General features: G+C 44.4%; 11 protein-coding genes across 11 annotated transcripts; 4 read left to right on the top strand and 7 right to left on the bottom strand.

Moving 5' to 3' along the window:
* Positions 1 to 735: 735 nt before the first annotated feature.
* On the top strand, positions 736 to 1947 carry RAD23 (LALA0S07e02454g1_1; the record flags this gene model as incomplete). The annotated part of the gene is made up of 1 exon (XM_022771415.1): positions 736 to 1947. The coding sequence occupies one exon, from the start codon at positions 736 to 738 to the stop codon at positions 1945 to 1947; it is 1212 nt and encodes a 403-aa protein (XP_022629324.1).
* An 80-nt stretch (positions 1948 to 2027) lies between these two features.
* On the bottom strand, positions 2028 to 2687 carry UTR4 (LALA0S07e02432g1_1; the record flags this gene model as incomplete). Its single annotated transcript, XM_022771414.1, has 1 exon — positions 2028 to 2687. One exon carries the CDS (start codon positions 2685 to 2687, stop codon positions 2028 to 2030), a length of 660 nt encoding a protein of 219 aa, XP_022629323.1.
* A 1046-nt stretch (positions 2688 to 3733) lies between these two features.
* Positions 3734 to 4066, top strand: CYC7 (LALA0S07e02410g1_1; the record flags this gene model as incomplete). The annotated part of the gene is made up of 1 exon (XM_022771413.1): positions 3734 to 4066. The coding sequence occupies one exon, from the start codon at positions 3734 to 3736 to the stop codon at positions 4064 to 4066; it is 333 nt and encodes a 110-aa protein (XP_022629322.1).
* Positions 4067 to 4497: 431 nt separating this feature from the next.
* Positions 4498 to 5847, bottom strand: UTR2 (LALA0S07e02388g1_1; the record flags this gene model as incomplete). Its single annotated transcript, XM_022771412.1, has 1 exon — positions 4498 to 5847. The coding sequence occupies one exon, from the start codon at positions 5845 to 5847 to the stop codon at positions 4498 to 4500; it is 1350 nt and encodes a 449-aa protein (XP_022629321.1).
* A 209-nt stretch (positions 5848 to 6056) lies between these two features.
* On the bottom strand, positions 6057 to 7655 carry YEF1 (LALA0S07e02366g1_1; the record flags this gene model as incomplete). The annotated part of the gene is made up of 1 exon (XM_022771411.1): positions 6057 to 7655. One exon carries the CDS (start codon positions 7653 to 7655, stop codon positions 6057 to 6059), a length of 1599 nt encoding a protein of 532 aa, XP_022629320.1.
* Positions 7656 to 8179: 524 nt separating this feature from the next.
* GDA1 (LALA0S07e02344g1_1) lies at positions 8180 to 9748 on the bottom strand (the record flags this gene model as incomplete). Its single annotated transcript, XM_022771409.1, has 1 exon — positions 8180 to 9748. One exon carries the CDS (start codon positions 9746 to 9748, stop codon positions 8180 to 8182), a length of 1569 nt encoding a protein of 522 aa, XP_022629319.1.
* Positions 9749 to 10434: 686 nt separating this feature from the next.
* Positions 10435 to 10887, bottom strand: RPC19 (LALA0S07e02322g1_1; the record flags this gene model as incomplete). Its single annotated transcript, XM_022771408.1, has 1 exon — positions 10435 to 10887. The coding sequence occupies one exon, from the start codon at positions 10885 to 10887 to the stop codon at positions 10435 to 10437; it is 453 nt and encodes a 150-aa protein (XP_022629318.1).
* Positions 10888 to 11308: 421 nt separating this feature from the next.
* On the bottom strand, positions 11309 to 12271 carry CAR1 (LALA0S07e02300g1_1; the record flags this gene model as incomplete). Its single annotated transcript, XM_022771407.1, has 1 exon — positions 11309 to 12271. One exon carries the CDS (start codon positions 12269 to 12271, stop codon positions 11309 to 11311), a length of 963 nt encoding a protein of 320 aa, XP_022629317.1.
* Positions 12272 to 13825: 1554 nt separating this feature from the next.
* LALA0_S07e02278g (LALA0S07e02278g1_1) lies at positions 13826 to 14944 on the top strand (the record flags this gene model as incomplete). The annotated part of the gene is made up of 1 exon (XM_022771406.1): positions 13826 to 14944. One exon carries the CDS (start codon positions 13826 to 13828, stop codon positions 14942 to 14944), a length of 1119 nt encoding a protein of 372 aa, XP_022629316.1.
* An 897-nt stretch (positions 14945 to 15841) lies between these two features.
* On the bottom strand, positions 15842 to 16897 carry FUS3 (LALA0S07e02256g1_1; the record flags this gene model as incomplete). The annotated part of the gene is made up of 1 exon (XM_022771405.1): positions 15842 to 16897. The coding sequence occupies one exon, from the start codon at positions 16895 to 16897 to the stop codon at positions 15842 to 15844; it is 1056 nt and encodes a 351-aa protein (XP_022629315.1).
* A 1187-nt stretch (positions 16898 to 18084) lies between these two features.
* Positions 18085 to 22596, top strand: PEP1 (LALA0S07e02234g1_1; the record flags this gene model as incomplete). The annotated part of the gene is made up of 1 exon (XM_022771404.1): positions 18085 to 22596. One exon carries the CDS (start codon positions 18085 to 18087, stop codon positions 22594 to 22596), a length of 4512 nt encoding a protein of 1503 aa, XP_022629314.1.
* Between the last annotated feature and the right edge of the window lie 413 nt (positions 22597 to 23009).

The following is a 23009-nucleotide window of genomic DNA, read 5'->3' as shown; positions in this document are numbered from 1 at the left end:
TATAGAGTTCCGCTTAAGTAAAGAGACACGCGATGCGGCAACCTAATATCAATATCAAAGTAAGATACGAGAAGCAGGACCGGTTTCAGTGGTTGTCTCAGTACAGTTGCCTCTTGATTGGCGACATAATGGTACGAAGTGACATGTCTTCAAAAAATTAGACCATAAGGCTACGGTGCGTACACGACAGGACGACTGAAAAAACGTCGTTCCCTTCCTTCAACCGTTGAGTTCAAATGGATATTTGCGAACCACAGTTGACAAATAACCAAAGTTTGAGCAAACACACTGTTGCACATCCCATGATCAAATCTTTAAGTCATCAAATGGAAAAGACTTCTTCATGAACTCACTTGGCCACCGTATGAAGCCAAATCTATCTGAGCGGGCGATTTTTTCCCAGATTTCGAGCCTCATTTTCGTTAATCCAGCAAGGAATCGTTCGGACATCCAAAATTTACGAGTTAAATTGCATTAATTACAGAAACTTCTACTCGACAATAAACAATCTCGTTAGCTCAACATTGCCCAGTTTCTTGCCTCAAATCGCTTCAAATTCAACTCTTTTGACTACTCTAGCTTTATCGTGTCGTCGACCATGTGACCTGTCTTTCTCGAGCCTGGTGGCAAATATACAATATATATTGAACTTGAACCCTCATCGCTTTCAACCTTGTCCACTTGAACAAGAACTGTACAAACGCCCTGACACACGTCAACCCAGACCTATTACCAATGGTTAAAATCAACTTCAAGGACTTTAAGAAACAAGTTCTGGGCCTGGAGTTCGAACCAACCGACACGATCGGAACCGTGAAGCAGAAACTAGCTGAAAGCAAGGACTGTGAAGAATCACAGATAAAACTTATCTATTCGGGTAAAATTCTACAGGATGACCGTTGCATTGAGGAGTACAAGTTGAAAGAAGGCGATCAGGTCATTTTCATGGTTTCCAAGAAAAAATCTAGCGCCACAAAGACCACGTTACCACCCACAGAAAACAGACAGGTAGCTTCCAACGTTTCACAGACCTCTCAAACTCAACCCACACCGTCTGGTGAGCAAAGTTCAACAATTGCCGGAATCTCTGGTGGGGCAGGACAACAAGAAACCGCTTCCCGTAATGATACCGGGTTTGTGACCGGTTTTCAACGCGACGAGACGATTCAGAGGATCATGGAAATGGGGTACGACCGCGATCAAGTGGAAAGAGCGCTCAGAGCCGCATTCAACAACCCAGACAGAGCGGTTGAATATCTTTTGATGGGCATTCCCGAACATTTGCAGCCGCAACAAGCACAACAACAAGAACAACAGCAATCACAAGCGCAAAATCCAGGTCAGGTCGAAACTCAAGGTCTATCTGAAGCACCATTACCACAAGCGCCAGAGACTTCTCAGGACAGTAATCAGGAAATCACAGCACAGGGATCTGGAGACCCACAAGATCTTCCGGTGGCAGCAGACGATCTGTTTGCGCAAGCAGCTGCCACCCCTGGTGGCCCTGAAAGCGGTGAAGGTGGGCGTGCCCCAGGTACCATTGGCTTAACCATGGAAGACCTTTTATCTCTTAGACAGGTTGTGACAGGGAACCCAGAGGCTCTCGCACCTCTTCTGGAAAGCTTGAGCACAAGGTATCCAGAGCTACGCGAACAAATCATGAGCAACCCCGAAATGTTCATCAGCATGCTTTTAGAGGCCGTTGGTGGCTCTTTGCAAGAAGGAGACATGAACTTGGAAGGAGCACTTGAGGGTGGCATGAATGCCGAAGGAATAGAAGAGGGACAAGCACCTCCAACGATCGAGTTGACCCCGCAAGACGAAGCTGCCATTTCAAGACTATGCGAACTGGGCTTTGAAAGATCTCTAGCTGTTCAAGTCTACTTTGCATGCGACAAAAACGAAGAGATTGCCGCCAACATGCTTTTCAGCGAGTATGCGGATTGAATTGAGTTGAGTTGTGTAATTAGAAATATGTATATATTTTCGATGTCAATTAAAAACACACCATTGTAATGGTCTTCTTCTCACAATACATTGAAGTTGGTGACAATATCGTATTTGCCCTGGTAATCGACTGGTGCGTTTCCAGGTCGAATGACTAGTTTTACTTGCAATCCAGCATCTTTAGCAGCATCGAGTTCCAAGGAATTATCGCTGAGGAACAAGATTTCTGCTGGCGGAAGCCCAATATCGTTCGCTATTTTCATGTAAGATTGGCTGTTCGTCTTGGTTCCAGAGGTATTGATGTCATAATAGTTTTGTAGCTTGGGTCGCAGATCAATGGTCCCTTGATCACCAGCGACATACTGAAATAATAGTTTCTGGGCTTTGACTGATCCGCTGGAATATATGTACACAGGTTTTTCTGTAGTTTGAATGTAGTTTATAGCGTCTGTGTACACGGGTGCAGTAATTTCACCACTGGCGTAACCGTTTAGCCAAACTAAACCTTGTAATTCTTTGAGGACTGGATCTTTGATATCTTGGGATACCAAACTACGGATGTGGGCTACAACATCATCAACTTCAAATTTTTGTAGTAATGATCTGATGTGAAGGTCTTTTGAGTGCGGCAGAGAATCGGCTTGTTGCAGGAAATAAGGGAAAAGGGTCTCTTTGACAAAAGAAATGGGGCAAACGGTTCCTTCGATATCGAGCAGAAGTGCTGAGAAATTTGCAGTCATTGAGCCTTGTGTGGATCTACTGGGAGTTCGATGAGAGGAGGTTGAGTAAGCACTTTGAAGAGATGCATCAATTAGAGTTAGTTGAGCGCGGTCGTCGGTAGTGATGTTGAACACGATTGAAAGGTTCCAGGTACTGCTGAGGGGTGGCCAATGGTGCTTGGAATTTGGGGTTAGGTGGTTTGTAATGGGAGCTAGTGGTTAAACTTTTCACTGGGTGGTTTAGGACGATTTAGTGTGAGTTGAAAAGGTCACCCGAAAACCGTCATTCCCGTCCACAACATAAAAAAAAAAAAATGGAATTGTCACATACGGTGAGAGGGTCGGTTCACGATGTAAAATCCATTTCGACCGGTGCAAACACGAACTTATTACAAATATTTAACCACTGCTGTCGATACTGATGGTTAAACCGCGCTCACAATGACGATTCTCACTTGATGTCAGAAAGTGAATTTACTGATATCACTTTCTACCAATACGTCGCTGTCACCACAACATCACGTGACGCATGTCACAATCGTCCAAGATGATACGATTGTGGTTTTCCTCTTTATTGCAGCTTCATTTCAAGACATCTACTCTCTTCAGAAATAATACCCCACGGTCTGTGTAGTCCACATGCTCTGGTCCAGTGCTTATCTCTTGTCCGTTCCTCTGCCGCGTCCCACCCGCTGGCCAATCAGATCGCTGTGTTGGTATCATCCTCCACGAGCGAAAAGACAATCAGCATTTATGTGCGGCTGCGAAACAAATTCCGTGTATCCGTCCGCGTCATCGTGCATACGCATACTCAAGTTTCTATTGGGTCATATTTGAGTTATTCCCAATTGTGCCAGGTGATGGCTTTAAAACCCGATGTATCCGATCTTGAAAAATAGCGATAAAAAAAATTCAGACGATGAGATCGCATCGTACGAAATATATATTTTTTCCATGAGACTATATAAGGCTAAAATTTAGGCAAAAATACTTGGAGGGAGTGTTTTACCACCGGGTTTGGAATCATAGTCACTAGATCGCGATCAATCAAGCTATAACACACTACAATGCCAGCTCCATTCAAGAAGGGATCCGAGAAGAAAGGTGCTACTCTGTTCAAGACCAGATGTATGCAATGCCACACCATCGAAGAAGGTGGACCTAACAAGGTTGGTCCAAATTTGCACGGAGTTTTCGGACGCCGTTCCGGTAAAGCCGAAGGGTACTCGTACACTGAGGCCAACATCAAGAAAGACGTTGAATGGACCGAACAGACCATGTCTGATTACTTGGAAAACCCAAAGAAGTACATTCCAGGTACCAAAATGGCGTTTGGAGGTTTGAAGAAGGAGAAGGACAGAAACGACATTGTCACCTACATGGCCAAGGCTGCCAAATAAGGTGTTTTGGGAGTTGAAAAAAAAATCTAAAAATTCACAACCACCACGCTTTTCATGACCATATGTTGTGGCATTAGTATCGAGGAAGTTCTGCTCGTAGAGCTGTGAACTCACTCTCACGTTTACTCAACAACCGGCCACAACACTACACTATTTATTCTTTCGACCTGTGACCTCTTAATATATATAATATATACACATACAACAACCTGTACTTAGTTTGAACATAGATTCGTCCCGTAATGAGAAGAGAACCCAGAAAAACCACAAGATTATGGGTCCACAAGGAAAGGTCAACACGACCGTTAAGCACGGTTAACTCATCTCTCAAATAGTCCCCCAATGACGACAATAATTCTAATTTTTTATCAAAAGTGCTAAAAAAGACAGGTACACACGAGTACATATTCATCTACTCTATTAGAAGGCACTCAAGCGAATGCCAATGCAGCTCCAGCAACCGCCACGAAAGCGTGCAGCAGCTTGTTGGCGTCCAGGTTTAGAGAAACAGCCCCGGCTGTGCTCGAAGAACTGCTTTTCATGTTTTGTACAAAGCCAGATGGCACTTGCGATGACGAGCTGGAATCGCCAGACGAACCCTTCGCAGCCGTGCTGGTACCGGTACTTCCGCTAGTGCTTTTGCTCTTTGATGCTCCACTTTGTGTAGTGAAAGGCTTTGAGCTGGTGCTGCTGGAAGATGCTGAGGACGACGATGACGACTTCCCGCTTTGTGGGTTGAACCCGCTGTCTTCCAAACTGCCTAGAACCGTAGTATCGTTCGTGATGGCCACGCCAGCCTGGGTGAAGTTCTTGCTGTCCACGTATCTGTAAGCGGCCGATCCATTTTGTCTGGTGCCAGCAGGAGGGTCGTAGCATGTGATGTTCACACTCTCCACGGTAGCATAGTAGTACCCAGGATCTTTGATATCAGGAGCATTCCAGTCGATTTCACCACCGGCCCATAGTTTCGTCCAGTAAGCACTGGTGTTGGTACCACCTGGCCAAATCGATAGTTGGATACGCGCAGGCGTTTGTGGGTAGTCATATTGTCCGGTCGAAGCGTTGAAGGTGTGGTTCTTGTAAAGCGTTCTACCAACTTGACCGTCGATGAGCCAGTCGAGATGATCCTCGTGCCAGTCAATTTCGTAGACATGGTAGTTATCAAAGGTGTTGCTAACGGAAACGTTGCTCGAATGCGTCCAGTTCAAATCACCTTCAAAATAGTAGTTGGTTTGTGCATTAGTCAAGTTCGCTCCCACGAATTCGTAGTCGATTTCATCCTGGACAGAGGAAAACATGATGAAAGCTGTGATGACACCTCCGAGATGTGACGTCTTCATACGGGCGCTTACTTTTCCATACCACATGTATCTTGTAGACGACAAAACGGCTCCTGACGAATATTGAGGCATCGTCAACAAAAGCGCTTGTTCGTCGTTGTAGTCTACAATAGATCCCTCGTAGATCCAGTCATTAGCCGATGCATCTCCAAGGAAAGTGTACTGGTTGGCCACCTTGCTGCTATAGTTGTTGAAAATGGTCTGAGAGTCCTTGCAGATGGGCATTGCCATGCAGGCACTCAAGTTGTAAGAAAATCTTGGATTACAACCACCCAAGCAGTAACTGCCAGAACCACAGACTCCGTACTGCGAACAACATGGCTTGTCATCGGGACATGCACCGACAGTCCCGTTACAATACACGGTCTCGTCACTGGAAGCCTTCACTACTGATGCCAGTAAAGTGACAATTGGCAACAGTACTAGTCTCAAGCCTCTCATCTTCGCAAATCTGTACCGCAAGCCTCGAAAAGTTGCTTCCCAGGCTTCGATAAAGAACTTTCAACAAGTCTAGACCTTCCATCCGCGTCCACCCGCCATTTATAGCCTAAGCTTTATATCATCACCGCCAGTGGAAGTTTTTCAACCGTTTAGTTGTCTATTATCATTAGAAAAACCACGAAAAAAATTTTTATGTCCGGCGCTTTATCCTACAATTGGAAGTTGGGCTTCAGTTTGGGTGCTTTCGTGGCGTCTACCGCTTTAGGTCGGAATTGAATGTTTTCAACGTCCGTAGAATCCTCGTCTTCTTCTTCTTCCTCTTCGTCGTCCGAAGGAGCACGCACTTCTGGAGCGTCTCTTTTCTGGTTTTCTGTATCGGTGACGTAGTTCTTTTGATTCTTCTGAGAAAGCATGTGAGCGAAGCTCTTCTGTTGCTCGCGGGCGTTCCAGTTCAGGGTTCTGCTGATGCTGTCGATAAATTCCGTAGGACTAGACTCGAGCGTAGGAAATGAGTGTGGACTCGCAGTGATGCAGATGTAGTCACCTTTAAACAATTCGACCCGATTTTTACCGTCAAAAGCAGCCCATGCGGTAGATCTTGAATTCAATGGCACTTTAACTTTGAGCTTCATACTGTCAGGCAAAATTATGGGACGGAAACTTAGGGTGTGTGGACAAATCGGAGTGACAGCGATAGCGTTAACGCTTGGATAGACTAGAGAACCACCAGCGCTCAAAGAGTACGCAGTGGAACCGGTAGGCGTGGCTATAATCAAACCGTCCGCTTGAGCGACCGTCAGAAGCGAGTTATCGCCAAAAACCTCCAGCATGGAGATAAAAGCGCTAGGACCGCGGTCAATGGTCAATTCGTTGAGTACGTGGTATTCTCCAATCATGCTGAATTTCTTCCTTGAACGCGTACCGTCTTTGTGTGGCTTGCGTCTGCGGAACACCCGGCACGACAACCGCATCCTCATCTTGCTTCTGATCTTGGAGTTCAAAACGCGGGGCAGCGACTGTCTGAAGTTTTCGTAGTTGAAATTGGTCAAGAAACCCAGGGACCCGAGGGAGAACGACATTACTGGTGGTATACTTCGTTGGAAAAGCGATGAGACGTAAAGCACAGTACCGTCACCACCCAACGTAACAATAAGGTCGAAAAAATTGTCTTTTTTCGCCACCAACTCAGGAGTCCAACACTTGATCCTATGTGATGCACATCTGCTGTCTCTGATTATACCCGGGGTATCAAACTTGCCGGACTTCTCCACGGATTCGTCGACGTAAATTTCAATACCTGGGTAATTGACCAAAATCCACTCAACCATTTCCCTGGTGAGATACACAAGGGAACTATCTTGCTTCTTAGTAACGATCATCAGCCTTTTGACCTCCAATGTGACCATGGACTTTTGTATGTCTTTGGATAGCAAACGCATGCCATGTGCGGTTGACGATAGTTGCGCATGCGAGGTAGCCCGTCTCATATCGTTCGAACCCACAGAGAGTCGTCTAAACACCTTTTCAGCAGCACTGCCCGTATCTGAATCGTCATCACCAGAATCCGTTGTATCATGTAAAGCCACCGGCGCTCTTTCTGCATTCAATGGGGTCATTTTACTGTTTAAGATTCTATTGCGGTCCGCCAAATGCGAAACACTCTTGGACCTTTTACTCTTGTTTTTGAAATCTTTCTTGTCTTTGGGGTCTGAACCGGGTGAGGATTTTCCAGTGCTTTCCGTTAAAGTTCTGGACAACGGCGACAATTCTCTCGAAAGAGGTGAAGATACGGGAGAATCACTACCCATGTTTAGCTCAGAACACGTTCAATTAGTGCTGTATGCTCTGGAAATTTATTCCTAGGTTTCCTTGTATCGATTTAAATAAGATAAAGGCCGCTTCTAAAATGGTATTCCGGCTGTCGCTTGTCTTATGAGAGAGGAATTCAAAAGGGTGCAATTATAGATCACTTGTGCTATACTGTCTTGTGTGGAGGCGAAAAATTCGCTGAAAGGTCTATTCCAGCTTGAGATATGATCCTAAATCTTTCGAAAGCTCCTTGGAGTTCGAAAAACGATAGATGGAGTCTCTGTTTAACAGTTTTTGACTTACCTTTCCTTTAAAATGAAGCATCGCTAGCAAACTTGTATCCCTCCATTATTTCGAACTTTTAATATGGTGTATCGCAGCACACGAAAGGACATCAGCTTCGAGTTCTTATAGGTAAAGACTCAAGTATCGAGCCTAAACCTAGATGGACACAATAATTACTTTAAATACAAGCCTCAAGTAGACCATGGAGTTGCATTAAAACTAAAATCGTGTTCTTAAATCAATTTTCAGTTATCTTACAGGTCCAGTCTTCGCCATCGAGCAATGGGAGTGAGGCACCCAAGCACCACACGAGTTCGCTGTCTGCGAGCTTTTCCGCGGTCTTAAGCTCACGGTTAAGAGGTATATCATAACCGGTGTGAAGCAGCGACACTTGGAAAGTTAAGTCGAGACACCACTGAGGTTCTTTCTTAAGCTGCGAGACAGAACCTTCAATCCCACTAAATACGCTCTCCCACACTTCTTGACCACTGCAAACCATTCGTGCTAGGTCAGCAAGTTCTTGAAGGGTAAACGAACGTGGTAGACCCAAGGGATGTGTCTTTTCGTAGAAATACGAGAAAATGTACAGATCATTGGATTCTTTGAAAGTAGACACCAAAGAGGGTTGATGCACACCGTTGAAAGAGCAAGGCGGCAATGTGCACTTTGCTTCCTTCTCAAGAACCGTATCGGTCAGAGAGCGACATTGAGCTCCGGCAGGTGTAACGGGGCCCTTGAAAGTTACCGAATACTCGTCGCCGTTTGCCAATTGAACTTTAACACCGCTAGCAGTAGTGCCAGGTGCCAGACACGGCGATGTGAGTGTAACTTTCTTTTCGGTTTTCTCGATAAGTCCATCCTTGAGAGCTGTCTCGACTAGTAATGTATTCACTTTGTTTCTGCCCTCCATCAAGCCGTATCCTAAATGTGAAAACTGGTATAGTGTGTAAGTGTCTTCTGCAAAGTTCAGCGTGTACTTGTGCTCACCATCGGCCATTTTCTCATTGGGAGGGAACGTGGGCTCGAAAACGATTTGCGTAGACCCCCCACCAAGATCGAATGTAGCGGCCGTTGGCAGTTTATTGCCAGCACCGATGTTTCCCAGTAAGAAATTTGCAGTGATCCAGGCGTAAACACCTTCTTCTTCACCACTCATCACCACAACACCGTCCTTTTTGACCAAGGGGAATGGATAGTCGTTTTCCAGATGGGCCTTGACGGCCTCTAAGATCTTGTCAGACTTCACAGAGCCCAATTTTCTCAGACCTGCGGTAGCTTTGACTGCAACAGGCGAGCACCGATGCTTATCTTTGGGTATAACCTGTAACGCTTTGTCCAGCAACCCATCCAAGGAACTAGCAGCACCCACAGTATCGGTATCGTAGGAGGAAAGACCTGGTTTAACCGCTTCGAACGTTTCATCGACCAATCGAGGTGGTTTTGTGCAAACATCGAATTCATAAACGTGAACACGAGAACCAGTTGAACCAGCATCAATCATGATGATGAATTGGTGATCCTTTTCGCATTTGGCTGAGTTTGAATATTTGTTTCCGGGCGTTTGCGTGAGACCTTGTTTTACAGCGTCTGCCACAGTAGGATTTTTTTTGGTGGCTGCAGCGTCATCGATGTAGCCTGGGGCTGGATTAATAGGCAGCGTGCTCACTGTGTCATCGTCCAGTTTGGGCGAAATTTGAAACAATCCCGATGAGCTAGAAGATGATCTCAGAAGCAGAATCAACATGATAGCCGTTAGGGATCCAATTACGAATCTGTAATTGCGCACTACGGCGCCCAAACCTGCCATTGTCGTTGAAATCTATTGAGAGAACAGAAACGGATTAAGCTGTTAGAGTTTCCACCAAGATTAAAATTGACACGCAAAGTTCAAATAAGAGCTTTGAAAGTAGCGAGTGGGTCTCAAACTATTCAATTTTTCGACTGGTTGACCGCAAAGTTTGTTTACGTGTCTTAATACGCGTATCTCTTCAGATAGAGATGAGTTTTTCGAGATTTTCTATAATTGATGGGATTATGAGCCCATAGCATCACACGGCGACAACTCGAATCAAGTAACTTGAAAGCATCAAGACAATTCCTTTAGGCTAAAGGATCCGTTTACGTATTTGATACTTTCTACAGCGATAATCGGTTTGCTGTTTAATTTCCATCTAGCCGTAGTAAAACTCTTAGGTTCAAATCCTGGCGACGAGAAGCTGAGTTCTAGTGTCTGTACTCAGCATCTGTAGACGTTCAAGGAGCCGTTCGATACGGTGTGTAGGTTTCACTAGTTAGGTCAGCGTGTAGCGTCTTGTATTTTCTTCATTCAATTCATCTGCGTGTCTGTTTGATGACTTCCCCATCCATTAGTTTCGGTTAGACAGACTCTTGATGAGCCTGCCCTAAATATGCTTTTTTGAGGACCCCTCTAGTGACGTCCACTAAATACTATACAATACAAATTTTGATATATGTGTGTGTGGGTGACAGTTTTTACATCTCACGAATGCGCTGCGTGAACTTGTCCTCCACAGCGTCGCACAGATCCATGAGGTCCTGCAACCCTTTGTGTAGCACCTCCACCGCCGTGGACTCGCCGTATGTCTGGATCCGGAGATTCAGTAGGTTCTCACTTGGATGAGGTATCGAGTACCCGCAAAACTCGACGTCCGGGTTTTTCATGATTATGTACCGCAAAGCATTGCCCAAAGTGTGGTCTTCTTCCGATATCTGAAAAGATGCGCATTTGCCGTCCTCGGATGTCGCGCTTGACAACAGTTTAATCTTTTCTTTATCAAGTTCCTCCTCTTCTTCCTCGTCTTCCGAGTTTTGTTCATTGGCCATCATATCAACGTCCTGAGCTTCGATTTCACCCGCGTTTTGGGCACCGCTGCCCTCGTTAGAAACACTGGCATCAGCCGTGTCTTTCAATCCCTCACTGGCCATCTTATTCCTATGTTTAGCGATCAGATTCTTCGTTTTTCTGATGAGATGAGCTAGCTCTTCTTATTTCATAAGATTTTAAATAATTTACACCAAAAATTTTCCAGTAGTGAGTTCTATACACTTAAAGAACGTACCAAAAGATTAAGAGTCCGATCAACACACAACAGCCGTTTATATCAAACCATGAGCTCTCGATATCTTGATACCGAACTGTAGATGTATTGGTGCTTGCTCTTAAAACAAACTTTTTAGTTGTTTCGTCGTGAATACTACGTTCAATTTGTTCGAAATTTCGGCTTAAACTCGCAACCGACAATGCTGATTGTTAACCATTTTCTAGGTATTGCTGTTCTTGTTATTATACATCACTTTAACAGTGAGAAATGCTATATGTAGTTTGGGAATATTTACTTCGTTGGGTTTACAATAGAGTTTCACCAAGAGCGCATCTGGCAATAGCGCAACCGGCGGAAATGGTGTCGACAACGTGAATGTCATGAGCAGCAAGAGATGGGTTGCACTCCACCACGTCAAGGGCAACGAGTCTACCGGTTTCAGCAATTCTTTCGGTCAAAAACAAACTTTCTCTCAAAGTTAGACCGCCTCTCACTGGAGTACCGGTGGCAGGCACGTACATGGGGTCGACGGCGTCCACATCGTAGGAGAGATGGATTGGACTGGTTCCGTCTGGGTTGATGGCCTCTAGGGCCATTTCGATAACACCGTTGATACCGTAGCGATCAACATGGTACATGGAGTAGGCCTTGATGTTGTTCTCTTTCAAAATTTTCTTTTCACCTTCGTCCACGTCTCTGAGTCCGATGTACGCAATCTTGTTTGGCTTGACGCAGTTTGGTACCCATTTGAGGGAAGGAGGAGTGTTTTCAGCATCCAAACCCATCAAAAACGATACGGGACAGCCGTGCAAGTTACCGGAGTCTGTGGTCGATGGGGTGTTGATATCGGCGTGAGCGTCGATCCACAACAAACAGGCGTCTGGATACTTGCTGAAAACACCAGAAACGGTTCCGATGGCAATGGAGTGGTCACCACCCAAAGTGACTGGCATTTCTCCGTTGTCCAAAGATTCACGCACGGATTTCTGGATTTTTTCCGTGGCTTCTCCGACCAATTGGGGTCTCTTTACGTTTTGGTAAACGTCGCTCTTGTCCTGTTCGTTACGTTTGTCGTAATCAACGCCTGCTAGAGGTTCACGGACGCCCACTTTCCAGCCCAAGTCTTGCAGCTGGTCTTGCAGACCGTGTTTTAGCATGTATTTGGGACCATCTTCCACACCGGGTCTACCTTGACCACCGGAAAATGGAGCCAAAACCAAGCTGAGTTTTTTGTCTTGATAAAAATCGTAATGAGGACCAGGAAGCATTTTGATATGATATGGATATGTGTTTAAGTGTATGGATTTTTCTTTGACACTTGAATATTTTTATTAAGAAGCGTTCTTCTACTCTATCAGAATCCGTACAACTATTACACGTCGACTTCAACTTCCAAAGTACTCGCTTTATATACTTTTTCCAGATCTCCGTCACTTGCACTTAGCGGGAACATTGCTCGACGATACTAGTTTTCTAGATATCGTCAAATTTCACTAATTTAACGTAGTGACACGTCAAAGATGGGCCTTTATTCTTCTAAGTGAAAGATTTAGCGAATAAGAAAGAGCCGTGAAAATGACAAACTTTAAAGACCAAACCGTAGAAAATGAAAGCACGGTGATCGGAATAAGATAGAAAGCTGAGCCATGATGCAGGACATACGGATCTAGTTGAAACAAGAGATTTGCCCGCGATATGCACCGGAAAACATGAAAAAATACCCAGCTCGTATTGAGCGACCAATGAATTGGCGGAAATCTGTTCGAACCACGTGATGAGTTTTTATTATTACATTGTTCGACCTCTATTTCTCGAGAGAGAGAGAGAGAGAGAGAGAGATAGAGAGGAAAGAAAGGTTTGTGAACTATGAGTGACAGGTCCTAATTGATCGAAGTGCGTAAGGATTTTGTTAGCTTGAAAAAGCTGCACGAAATTTTCTTCAAATCGGTGGTGCCTGGGCCAAACACAGATCTCGTACAAAGTGACAAAAAGATCTACAACTTACTTTTGAAGAGTCTTGTGAACATGTGTGAAAAGAAGGAGCAGAAACCGATCCAACACACACGTAGACTTGTGTTCATCTTCAAACTTCAATATACATCGTAATTCGGTTAAAGAGGACGACTATCACGTGACCAACTAAGTGGGATTAACGTTGTTCATAACTTTTGCGACGTAAACAAAGGATGTCAAGATCGTCAGACTATTGCCGGGGATGAAGCTATCTATTCAGGACGTTATTTTTTCACCTGCGTATGAACTTTTCTTTGTGTTTCAACGATTGAGTTTTGACTCCAACGTAAACAGTGATGTATCGCACGTCTAAGTATTCAGTACTGGGGAAGAGGGTAGAGACTCGAGCAGATACGTATTTAGTAAATATCATACTCGTAGACTCGTGTGATATAGCTTGTTTATTGAGATGAGCGTCGAGCGAAGCCGATCTAGAATACCAGTCAACATAGCTTAGGTAACAGGCTTCTCATTTCAATGACCAGTAACTAGAGGTGATCTACCTAAGCAGGGTCATGTAGAAATGGGCACTAGCTTGAAGGCTCACTCCTTGAGATGCTTCATTTTGAAAGATAAGACGCCCTTATTTTGCTTGAACAGAAGAAAGTAGGTGGGAGAGTCGTGTTTATGATACCACTGGAATTTACTAACACTACTCATCATTAAACACGGCAATTCGAGATTGTACTCGTACTCATAAATAGTTTAGGAATTATTGTATATCATTGTATATCAAAACCCTCGGAGTTCAGAAACACACACACCGTTTGACCAAACCCTGACATTTACCAAAGTAAGTGTTCTCGAACATGACTAGACCTCATTGGCCTACTCTCAATGAGAAAATGGAGTCTAGAGAGGCTTCTAATGTTGAAGATAGAATTCCTTCCAAGTGTTTTAGGTCAGTGACCTCGTGGCGCATTTACGAATGGAGTAGATGGAGACCTTTCCAAATAGCTTTGCCTGTGTTACTGCTCATGTTCTTTGTTATTAGTACTTTAATCATATTTTCTGCGCAGTGCGTACTCGACAAAGTGCTGGAATACTATCTACTGTGCGTCGGATTATTTCCTCTTTCCCGTGTAATGTCATTTATCCTAAAGCGCAGAAAAATCGCTCTTGTCGAACAGCAGAAGGTGGAATTGTTCCGCAGGATCATGACACAGAGACCTGGATTAAATTTGACTAGCTGGGACTCTTTAGCAGTAGACATAAACGAGTATTTGAACCAGGAGCAGTTGTGGAACACACCATGGTTTTTTTTCAACGGTGCTAGTCTCCAACATATCTTCCGATCGTTTCTGTACCTTCCTCTCAAAGATGGAAAATTCGATAATGATGCAGAGATCATGCTTCTTCTTGACGCTACAGTGGCGTACGAAAACTCCGTTCACAATCCAGAGCAATCAAGCGAGAAGAGCGAGCAAATCTTTGGCGGTGCGCTGGGAAATGGAAAACTTCCTAGAGATTCATATCGCTTCAAGATTGCGTGGTTCATTGCTCTTGAAAAGATGCAACTAGTAATTACGGGTTTGGCGGTAGCCTGCTGCTACATTTTTTTTAATAATGGGGCTTTATTTGGGGCTATTTTGCCTTTGGCGGTCTCCCTGAAATCGTTTATCGATAGAGGTGCTAACATGCCACTTGATGCAACGGTCAAATTTATGGAGGCTGTTGACTTCTTTGAACCGGGGGAAGATGGTTCGATATGGGATGAAATCGCCTTGAAAATGAACTGCGAATTCAAGTCGCAACGCAAACACATGCGTGATGTTTTTTTTGACGGGGAAAATTGTCGCCAAATGTTCAGGTCCAAGATGTCCTCTATCATTGCGGACCGCAAGCCAAGAATGCCAGAGCTTATTTCTTTCGCGCATGAGCTGAATGTGGATTGTGGCTGGAGTGACGAAGATAAATCAAGGCCCTGATATTTGAAAGGAAATATCTAGCCAATAAGGTCTAATCAAAGGTCTAAAAACAAGACATACAAGCTATTGAGCTAAGCTTATATAACAAAATCCTATGATTTTTAAAAGGCATTTGAGATTAAGCTCAAATCAATGAACAAATGCTCCCGTAATCGTAGCGCAAAGCAGGCGGTGACCTTTCTTGTAACTCTCATGGATACGAAACCATGCGTCGGCCTAACCACAGAGTTAGGACGTTACATGTGTCTGCTAGCTGATTACTACGCCGTTAAATAGGTTTTTACTTACATGCTTCGTATGTTCATGAAAGACTCTCGCTGTACGACATGGATCATGCATACCTGAGACGAGCCTGTTTTAAATAGTTTATCGACTTCTACTCATTTGCGGAGATCCATCCTTGACCTAAAGAATTGAAAAGTTATGGGGTGCTCGGAGACTATGGTTCCAGTTTCTTAGCTATCCACCGACTCTGTCGCTGTCATTGATTGAGTCACGTGTCTGCTGAAAACTTACTTACGAATGTAATAGTAGGTCAAAGAAAGGTATGCAAAAGTTTAAAGCTCAATTTTGTAGTCGCATTTCATAGAACATACTATATGCTCACCATCGCGTAACTAATAACCACCTTTAAACGCATCCTCTACACATGAACATACTTGCTAGAATTCTAGTCCACATGCCACGTGATCAATGTCAGCGACACACATCTAGAACTTCGTGTCCTTTCACCAACCTAGTTCCATAGAAACTCCACCCAAGGATATAGACCTATTGTCATCTTTCCAAGCTTCGGGGGCACTGTTACTAGTCCTTTCATAGCGTTAGTCTCCCGAAATCTTGGTAACAATTCTCCACGAACTTTACTTGTATTGCCCTCTTTACCGTTACTACACTTCACGACCCGAAAATCTCATCCCACAACAAGCGTTTAAGGTCCCCAGCCCCAAGACGGTCCTTGCAGTCGTCAAATCGAAAAAGTTTGGGATCCACTTTCGTGGTAGCAGGTTCATCGTGCGGATCATGATATGCCTTTAAATACGGGTGTTTCAAAGCTTCTGCAGCAGTAATCCTTTGACGTGGGTCAAATATTAGCATTTGTTCTAGCAAATCGATGGCCTGGCGATTTGCGGTAGGAAGTAATTGTTCAAACGTTTGTTTCTTCGGATAATACGGTAATGAACGCAAATACTGCAAAGCTCGAGTTGAGCGCACACATTCAAGATCTGTAGAAGTGGGCGACCCAATCACTTGAAAGATTAACAATAGCTGATGACGGTAGTCTTTTCCTGGGAACAGTGGCCTACGCATCAAAAGCTCAGCAAGAATGCACCCGCACGACCATACATCCATGGCAAATGTGTATTCGGCAGCCGTTAGCATTACTTCTGGTGCTCTGTACCAACGTGTCGCCACATATTCCGTCATTTGGCCGCTGTCGCCATTTTTCGATCCGGATCCCGTTCCTGCACACCTGGCAAGACCAAAATCGCACAGCTTGACGTCACAGTTTGAATTAACCAACAAATTAGAAGGTTTCAAGTCTCGATGAATTACTTCGGCCGCATGCAAGCATTTGAGCCCGCGAAGAATCTGGTACACGAAATATTGGATATGGTCGTCTGAAAGCGTTTGTGTAGCAATCACCCGGTGCAGATCTGTGTCCATCAATTCCTGGATGATATAAACCTCGTTGAAACTTTCAAAAGATGCTGGTCTTTGGATATCGAAAATCGATATAATGTTTTCATGTTGGAAACACCGCAGAAGCTTGATTTCCCTTAGCGTACGTAGACAGAACAGAGTTCTGTTGAATGGCTCAATTTTCTTGATGGCTACCATTTGCCCTGTGGGTAAATGCCTTGCACTGCATACAATCCCATATGCACCTTCGCCAAGCAGCTGCTGAAGCTGGAACTCGGACGAGATGTTGAAAACGATTTTTTTGCCCATGGTGGCGTGAAGCTCGAAGCGCACACACACACAGGTCTCACAAAACAATAAAACTGAGAAACAAGCTGCTTCGTAGGTGCTGTTTTATGTAGGTTCAGGTTCTTGAGGCACCTACCACACGTGAAGGGCAAACAGGGGACCGAGCCTCACATTGGAGTTGAAACCGAAGATGAGCAGTCTGGAAACCTGAAACAGGGCACAGCACAGCCAACTACGAATTGTAGTTTTTTTTTGGCTGCAAGATCCCCACACTTTGTTTCGATTGAAGATTCTATGTTATCTGCGGTCTGGGAAAACGATTTTGATGCCATCATACTCTACACAGAGATAATTACCAGGATCGCATGGAGGGTCTAGATGGCGCTTTATGGCCATCTGACGTTGGAAAATAGCGCTTTATGAAGTTTCTCTCCGCATTAAACTAAAAGAATTCCTTTATGGTCTCGACTATTGCAGAAACTGGCATTTTGCTCAATCGATGTAGTTTTGAGCGATTCTGTCAGAACGTTTTTGCACCAAATTCCAGAGCCATTCAAATTCCTATTTGGTGGGAAACATGCAGGGTTCTTCGATCAATTGGCTTGAGTTGCTGCGTAGTACTCACACCGAACTCCGGAACTTAAAAGTTTGAACTGAAACCATAAAGAAAAAAGATTAGACACCAATCATTGGTTTGAAATATGAGAACATCAGAGTCGCCTCAAACCGACGTATTTTAGGCGGATTCAGTATATTGTTTTCAAATTTCTCGGTACTGATCCTGATAATGGCCTGTTAACCGTTGATTAATCACCTTTGGAAGCAGAGTCAAAGACTAAATCTACCAAAACGAAGTAAGCATTAACTTGATTCCAAAACGCTTATCAACAAAGATCCTGTATACTGGACCCAGTACGAAATAGCCATAAACATCACCACATTGCTAGTTTGACATGTTCTGAGGACAAATTATGACAGTTTTGATAAAAACGATAATGATTTTCAGTCATGTGATGCCAAGCTTATTACAAAATGTAAGAATTTCCACTATAGTCTCTATCAGTTAGAGTATACCTTGAATTTACTCGGACGATCATAGTTATAGACTAAAAAAAGGAGAAGACCAACACCAAAACATCGACCCCATTTAACGACTCAAGTGTATTGTGTGCGGCCTTAACAATTGAATCGAATTTTGGATCCTTATTATGGCGCTGATACAGGGTTTTCTGCTGCTGTTGTGGGCTTACGCAGCGCTGGCAGATTGGAGCCCCAAGATCAATAAGTCGAAATGGCCAGGTTATACCGTATTCGAGTCCTTCGACGACTCCCCAGTGGTATTGTCCATGGACCAGGGCACTTTGAAGATTTCCAAAGACAATGGAGAGCATTGGAACGCGGTCAAAGCGACTGGAAACGATAACCTCTTCATTCGAGTTGACCAGAATTATAAGAAGAACCGTGCGTTTGCTCCTGGCAACAAAATGAAAGGGAGACTTTTTATGACAAGCGACCAGGGAGAATCTTGGTCAAAACTCAATGTGCCTTTCGTGACGTTTAAAAAAAAACATGGGTATTTCGATATAAATCCGGAATCCAACCCCTTTGCAGAAAACGATCTGCTGGTGACCACAGTGAACTGCGATCAAACTTGCGAAGCCCATGGCTTTGTAACAAGCGATATGAAAAACTTTAAACAAATTAAGTTGCCCCTCAAGAATTATAACAACCTCAATTGCCGCTATTCAGGACTCACAGGCAATAAAGACTCCGCTCACGATATTCTCTGTGATGCAACCTACAACTACGAGGAGGGCATGTTTGTTAAGCTGTTCGTTTCCAGGGACGGCGGTGCGAATTTCGAATATCTCGAGCCATTTAGAGAAAGCGATGTCCGCGAGGTAACTGTGACGTCTGATTATATCATTGTTTCGACATTGGAAGACCGATACAATCGAGACTCGCCTCAGGAACTTTGGATTTCTCGAGACGGCCAAAATTTTGAAAGGGCATCGATCCCAACCAGTGTCAGGGGTTCCTTTTTTGTGTCACAGCTTTCTCAGTATTCCAACCGGTTGATGCTCTTGTCTGGATTTGGGAGTCCCAGAGAGCGAGGGTCCGGTCTTGTTCTATCGGACTCTGAGGGTCTCAAGTTTTCTCCAGTACCCTCTTTTCCCGCAGACCATGCAGGATTCCACATGATATCTGATGTAAGTGGTCTTGAAGGAGTTCTCGTGTGTTCTTTCACCGACTTTTTCGCTCATTCGGGAAGGCATCCGTCTGTCATAACCAAGATTACTTTTGACGGTGGATGGTCGTGGTCTGACTTACTGGTCGACGATGTAGATAACGAGTTTGATTGTAAATCCGACGATTCTCGTAAATGTGCTCTTACTGTTCTTCTCATGCCCTCCTTGATGTATGGAAAGAATCCACACGTTACATTACCAGGAATGCACTCTTTTATTGGGTATGTGAGTGAAGAAGAGGTGAATGAAGAAAAGGGTCCAACAATGCAAACATTCTTGACAATCGATGGAGGCCAGACGTGGAAAAAAGCTTTTGACTTTCCGGTGGTAATCCAATATGGTGATTACGGTAACATCATGGTTGCCTTTCCGTTCGCACCTGATTCTGATGGAGATCCGGCCGCCGAATTCTTTTACTCCCTTGACCACGGTGAAACTTGGATGGAGCATCAATTGGAAGAGTCCGTGTTCATGGGAGATTTTTTCGCTACCGCGCTTGATGGGTCAGGATCAAGCTTTATCATGCATGGCATAGACTCTAAAAACCGCGATAGATCCTGGATTTACACAATTGACTTCTCTGATCTCTTCGATAAAAGAAAGTGTGGAGAGGATGACCTGGAGGACTGGCTTTCAAACGGGGGTGATTGCATTGGCGGGACAAGACGGAAGTACGCAAGGAGAAAGAATGACGCGGAATGTCTCATTCGAGAAACCTACAAGGATCTTGAGTTTGAAGAAGAAGTTTGCCAATGTAGCGACGCTGATTATGAATGCTCTCCTGAATTTTACCTTGCCCCTAGCGGTGACTGCGATTTAGATTTCAACTTTCTTGAGCAGTCACAAAGTTGCAGCGCAGTGAAGCAAGGTGAAAAGATAAAACTACGCCCAAAGAAGCTTCAAAGAGGAAACAAATGTGATAACCCGTTGACCATAGATCCAAAAGAAGTTGATTGTGATGGGATTACGGACGAATATGGAAAGGAGCCTATTATTGTCATCGAGAACTCGCTCCAGTCCGAGCTCAAATCATATCAATACTTCAATACCAAAGCCGATGAGACTGTCCTGCTAAGGGATAGTAAGAACGAGGTTTACATTTCATACGATAGTGGCAGAAGCTTGAAGAAGCTCATGAATAAGGTCACCGAAGTCGTTTTCAATCCTTACTTCAATACGAGTGCTTACATTTTTGGTGATGACAATCAATTGCACATCACTGATGATCGAGCAAGGACTTTCGAAACATTTGAATTACCTGAGTCGAAGCAGCTCGGGTTTCCGTTGTCATTCCACGCAAAGGACCGAGACACTTTTGTTTACTACGGGGGCAAAGGTTGTGAAAGTGTTTTTGACCCAAAATGCCATGTCGTCGCTTACATCACCCAAGATGGCGGAAGTAGCTTCACTGAGATGAAAAGCGGAGCAAGGAACTGCGATTTTGTCGGTTCCTTGTACGAGGACCCATCACACCCAGATATGCTACTGTGCACAATTCGCGAGTCCGGATCTAGAGGACATAAAATAGTCACCAGTGTTGACTTCTTTCAAAGTGAGCCCGAAATTGTTTTTGAAAATGCTCTTGGATTCGTATCCGTTGGAGAGTATACCGTCATTGCCGTTCCTCACGAAGAGCAAGAATTAAGAGCATTCGTTACAATTGATGGCGAGAACTTTGCCGAGGCCAAACTGCCTGCTGGATTAGGAACAGATAAGCAACAGGCTTACACTGTGCTGGGATCTCAGAAAGGTGCCATTTTTTTTCACTTAACCACACATATGAATCAGAATCAAGAGTTTGGAGCGCTAATGAAATCCAATTCTAATGGAACCTCCTTTGTGACTTTAGAACGAGCGGTCAATCGAGGTCCTCGAGGCTTCGTTGACTTTGAGAAGCTGGAGGGTCTCGAGGGTATCATACTCATAAACACTGTAGCCAACGTTGACGAAGTGAAATCGGATACAAAAGCTCAGAAACATCTGAAGTCAAAGATATCATTTAATGACGGTGCCGATTGGACTTACCTTGAACCACCAAACAGGGACTCAGAAGGTAAAAACTACAAGTGCAACCCAAAAAATAAGGAATCCTGCTCTTTAAATCTTCATGGCTATACTGAGAGAACTGACCAAAGAGACACCTATTCCTCAGGCTCGGCTTTGGGCTTTGTGATCGGTGTTGGAAATGTTGGAGAATATTTATTACCTCTTGAACAATGTTCAACATTCATGAGTGTTGATGGAGGGTTCACCTGGAAGGAGATCAGAAAGGGTGTATATCAATGGGAGTATGGCGACCGAGGAAGTGTAGTAGTCCTTGTTAAAGATGGTGGGAAAACAGACTCACTCATCTATTCAGTTGACTCTGGAAAAACGTGGAAAGACTACAAGTTTTCGGAGGAAGAAGTATATGTGGAAGACTTGGTGACTACACCCCAGGACTCAGCCATGCGTTTTCTCATCATTGCCAAGTCTTCCAAGGTGACGGGCAAAGAGACGCGCACGTTTACGGTTGACTTTACGCATTCGTTCGAGCGTCAGTGTAGTTTGCAAAATGGAGATTACGTTTACCGCACTTTCGGTAAGTGTCTCTTTGGTCATCAAGAAGAGTACCTTCAAAAAGTTAATGATAATTGTTACAACGGCGCAGCACCCATCAAAGACATGACGAGGGTGGCAAAAACATGTGCTTGCACCAGAATGGATTTCGAGTGTGACTACAATTACTATAAAGCGAGCGACGGCACATGTAAGCTTGTCGAGGGAACAGAGCCTCTAGACGGTAGCGAAATGTGTGAAAAGAATCCCCTTCTTGTAGAGTTTTCTGAGCTTACGGGTTACAGGAAAATACCACTGTCAACCTGCAAAGGAGGGCTGGAGCTAGATTGGTCCTCCCGTCTTCATGCATGCCCCGGGTATGAAGGAGAATTTAGGAGGCGTCATCGGGTTACTGGTGGTCGTTTAATCGCCATCATTGTTCTTCCACTCGTCGTGTTCATTGCTGCCGCCTGGTTTGTGTACGTCCGTGGTGTTAAACGCAATGGCGGGTTTTCTCGTTTCGGGGAAATCAGATTAGGAGATGAGGAACTAATTGAACAAAATGGACTAGACAAGGTTGTGAACTCGATCGTCAAGATAGGTGTTCTAGGGTTCTCAGGTCTTGTGACTGCCAAGCAATTGACCACTCGAGCGGCTCAACATACGTGGCAGCGACTACGCTCAAAATTATCGGGTAACACAAACGGCCCAACATACTTTTCGCTGAATCACGACCAATTTCTGGATGAGGCAGACGAGTTGCTGGCCGGCCATGACGAGGATGCGAATGACCTAACGAGTTTCCTCCACGATGATGAAAACTACGATATTCCCATGGATGACGAGCAGAGCAACGAAACAGCGAGACCCTACAGTGACGAAATCGATGAATCCGAGGGTCATGTCAATGCCGATAATGCTACCGATAGTTGAAGAAACCGGAACAAAACTCAAAAATATTCAGAATTGAAGACAATCATTAGTACAAGTTCCTCAAAGTCTTTGATAAAAACTACGAACAGTTGTACTTGTGCTGTGAACTTTTCCACCACGTTGACAGCCTTCTCGATCCGTGTCCGTCGTCTGACGGCCTTTCTCAAATAGCGAACTACGAATGTTTAAATTTCAATAAAATTGGATCTTCAAGCGCTCATCTCGATCCGACTCTACTAGAACTACAACGGTCTAGACGTTCCAAGCCTCACACAACACCTTTTATGAGTGCTCAACAGCAATGTGGTAAGCGTTCGAGAGAGTGGGTATTCTATAAGCTCAAGCTGTAAGTTGAGATCTAATTTTTGAGCCGATTATAGCATTTTGACTAGTATACTAACATTTGTTCCGCA

This window comes from Lachancea lanzarotensis, scaffold LALA0S07 (genome assembly GCF_000938715.1).
Source record: "Lachancea lanzarotensis genome assembly LALA0, scaffold LALA0S07, whole genome shotgun sequence".
Taxonomy (NCBI): domain Eukaryota; kingdom Fungi; phylum Ascomycota; class Saccharomycetes; order Saccharomycetales; family Saccharomycetaceae; genus Lachancea; species Lachancea lanzarotensis.
This window is presented reverse-complemented; position numbering and strand designations above follow the sequence as displayed.